General features: G+C 32.7%; 1 protein-coding gene across 1 annotated transcript; it reads right to left on the minus strand.

The window, feature by feature from the left end:
* Positions 1-306: 306 nt before the first annotated feature.
* LOC145116189 (glu S.griseus protease inhibitor-like) lies at positions 307-948 on the minus strand. The gene is made up of 2 exons (XM_079052545.1): positions 829-948; positions 307-694 (listed from the first exon to the last, which is right to left on the minus strand). Exons 1-2 carry the CDS (start codon positions 842-844, stop codon positions 501-503), a joined length of 210 nt encoding a protein of 69 aa, XP_078908671.1. The 5' UTR covers positions 845-948; the 3' UTR covers positions 307-500.
* Between the last annotated feature and the right edge of the window lie 2,658 nt (positions 949-3,606).

Genomic DNA, 3,606 nt, shown 5'->3' on the forward strand with positions numbered 1-3,606 from the left:
TATTACTCGTTAACACACTATGATTTTTCTATGTTTATTGCTATAAAGTTTATCGTCGTTTTAAAAAAACTTCAATTTATATAATTAATTCATTACATGTTACGGTATAAGGACATTTTTTTTCCGGCTCGTCCTAGGCATTTGAATCCCCAGGGCCGGCCCTGCATATTATGCTCGAAAATAAGTATTTTTTTTCAAACACCACATGATTTTCGATGTATAGTTATGTGACTACAACTATAATACAAATTACGATGATACCGCCTTAACAAATAGAAAACAACGAATGTCAGATACTATGAAAAATAAACGAAAGTAATTCATAAGTCGATATATTAAACACATATGTTGCACATTTTATTTATTAATGCATTCTTACAATTCACCTTATTTTTCCCTCAAAACATCAACGTAGCTCATAAATAGCAACAGAGCCATAAATTTTACATAAGAGGGACGAATTCTATTAATTATGAATAGTGTAGGGGGCACCGGTGAACTTAGCCAATATTAGGAGTTCGAATAACGACCCCACTAGAGTTCACCCACACCCACACACGGTCGCACCGGAAATCCCTAGGCGTCGGAGTTCCGTCCAGTATCACCATCGCGTCGACACGTGGATTCTCTCTTTCAATCGTCACCGCTGCAGCTTCTCCGTTCGCTCCCACCAGCTCCGGCCATGAACTCTTTCCTGTATCCAATATCCAATATCCAAACAGAAACTTGTTTAGTTCATCTTCACCTTTCACACCCATTCATTATATAAAAATTTGATCGAATCATATGAAATCAAAATATAAATAAAATTAAAATAGAATCCATTACCTTCGCAATCCGACATTGTTAGATGAGCAGTGAAGACATCGAATTCGAATGTGAGGTATAAATAGAGGTAAAGGCTTTAGAGAAGTGGTGGATTAGAAGTCGTACCTTGTGCAGCATGAGTTGTACCCTTTTGCTTTTTCAACATTTCCCGGTTGAGTAGGCAAAATTCAAAATTGTCACTTTTGTTGAATTGTTGAAATTGAAAACCGTGACAAAACGGCCATTTTTGCTGACTTTCAAAATTTGGGAATTCCGGTAATCCCTATCTGATTAAGTTACAATGAATAGTTGAATCATAATTTTACAATTATAGTAATAAATCTGAAGCTGTTTTAAGATTCTCGATCAAAAAGAAAGACTCTGTGTGCAAATGTCATAATCATTCTACATATGACATAAGCCTGATACTAAGATATGGAGAACACTGGATAAAACAAAAAAAAAACATGACTATCTTTTAAAGAATATACAAACTAAAAAATAAATTTTTTTAATCGTATAAACATACAGCTACATGGAACACTGAACAAGATAAAGGCTTTCATAACTTGGTTCCAACTTTTCTTGATGGCCATTCATCAATCTCCACTTCTTTTGTGTCGATTCTCGAAAAATTAAGCCATTCCAGCATGCGTGTGAAAACATCAATTAATGTGTCAAGTGGTTTTTCAGCTGTGATTTATACATATTATATGACATTTAAGGGGTGTTTTATAATAATGCTATTGGTCTGAAGACTTAATTATGGTTTCCAAGATTGAGTAATAAGGAAAAAGAAAATTAATCATGGTATAAAAATTAAAAATAAATAACGCTAAATGCATGAAATAGTAAGGTATTTTCATTTTTTTTTTGTGTAATACAGCTTCCTATTTTCATTTCTTTCTATTGTAACATTGTACTTTCAACTTTTTTTCTTAAAGTTAAATATGAGAAATAGCAATGTACTTTCTATGATTTGCCAATTATAGAATCGTACTCTCATGTCTTCCTATTACAGTATTGCACTTTGAGAAACTACCAAATTATAGCAACATCATCTTAATTCAAAAGAATTTTCATTGGAAAAAAATGGAAGTACAATTTTGAAGAAAGAAATGAAAGTAGGATGCTATAATAAACAAATAAATAAAAGTATGTTACTAATGATTGCATTTAACCCCCTCTCCATGTGTATTTAATCCCATTTCGATGGAATCTTTAATGTCGATGAGGCCGAATAGAAGTTCCAAAGACAACTTTCTAGCCATGAAATTAACAGAAAGTCTCTTCGGCATTTCATCGAACATGTGGTGGAAAGGAGTGAAAGAAACAAAAACCCACGAGCGAAATCAATGCACTTCTAAGGTCTAGCCAATAACAGTAATGTAATTTGAGGGACTACCAACAATATAGCATTGTACTTTCTGACATGAATTATAAAAGTTTCTCTATACCAGTAAAATCCACTTGACAATTCTAAATGTTAGAGATTTTTTAAAAGTTTTGATGAACAACTAGTTGAAACAAGCATTGAGGTAAATCTTTTACGTAATATCTTGTCTTTAAAAATCAATGGTAGATTATATACCCTAAGTAACTTAGCGATGAACATATATTTGATTTGGAGTAACAAATTAGTATTCCACGAAATAGCCCCATTAATGAGACAATTCATATTTCCCTTATTTTTTTACAGAGTATATTAGGACTCTTAACATGCAAAAACTGGTGGCCAGTATATCATTTTTGAACAGACAATGAACATTGAAGGTATTATGTGTACAAACGTAATAGTTTTTTGTACTTATTAAACTTGAATGGTGTTTTGTGAATAGTTTTAATATTTTGTTATCCTCCAAAGTCATTTACCCAACTTAAATTTTTTAACGGATATATTTGGACCCTAACCTGCAACAACCGGTGACCATTAGGTCATTTTTGAACAAACATTGAACTTTGATGGCATTATGTATTCCTCCCAAGTTATTTTCCATATTATATATTGAAAGTAGGCTGCTATTATGAGTAAAACTTTAAGTACGATGTTACAATTGGGAAGAGACTGAAAAAAGGTTGTTATTGTCATTATTTTCTAACGATGTTAATCATAAGAAATTATGATGTAACGTAAAATCATGGGGATAGCCCATGTAAAACAAATCATACAAGGACTACACGTGATATATTTATAAATGTAACGTCCCAAAAATATAGAGTAAAATTTTCATTTTTAAACATAATAAAACCATTCAAATACCATTTCCTCAAAAGATAATCAAAGTAATATGTTATTGTTTCAAAACATCATAGTGAAAATCATAAAAGCAAATAGTGTGGAATCTCCAGTGGATGTGATGCAATCAAGCCTGACTCTTCCCCTTGCTACAAGAAGTACATAAAATATTCAAACTTAAAACCGTAAACACAAAAATTAGTGAGTTCCCCAAAATACCACATACCATACAAGTAACGACCTATTTTAGCCAATGGGCATGTTTCAACCCAACTGTCTATTTCAACCAAAGACCTATTTCAGTCAACGAGTATGTTTCAATACAACAGTCTATTTCAACCAACGACCTGTTTCAGCCATGTGAATGTTATGATCCAACCATAGGCTTACGGTCATTTTCGTTGCTACATCCCAGTTGCAGTCTGTCATGTCATGATTCAACCATGGTATTTCATGCAATTCAAAAAGACAAACAACATACAATGACATCTAGTGTCCTATATAGTATAGTGAGAAGACCCACCTGAACTAAACCACAGAAGCTCAACAGCAACCTTAACAAC

Source organism: Lactuca virosa, chromosome 5, assembly GCF_052849685.1.
Source record: "Lactuca virosa cultivar CGN04683 chromosome 5, Lactuca_virosa_CGN04683_v6, whole genome shotgun sequence".
Taxonomy (NCBI): domain Eukaryota; kingdom Viridiplantae; phylum Streptophyta; class Magnoliopsida; order Asterales; family Asteraceae; genus Lactuca; species Lactuca virosa.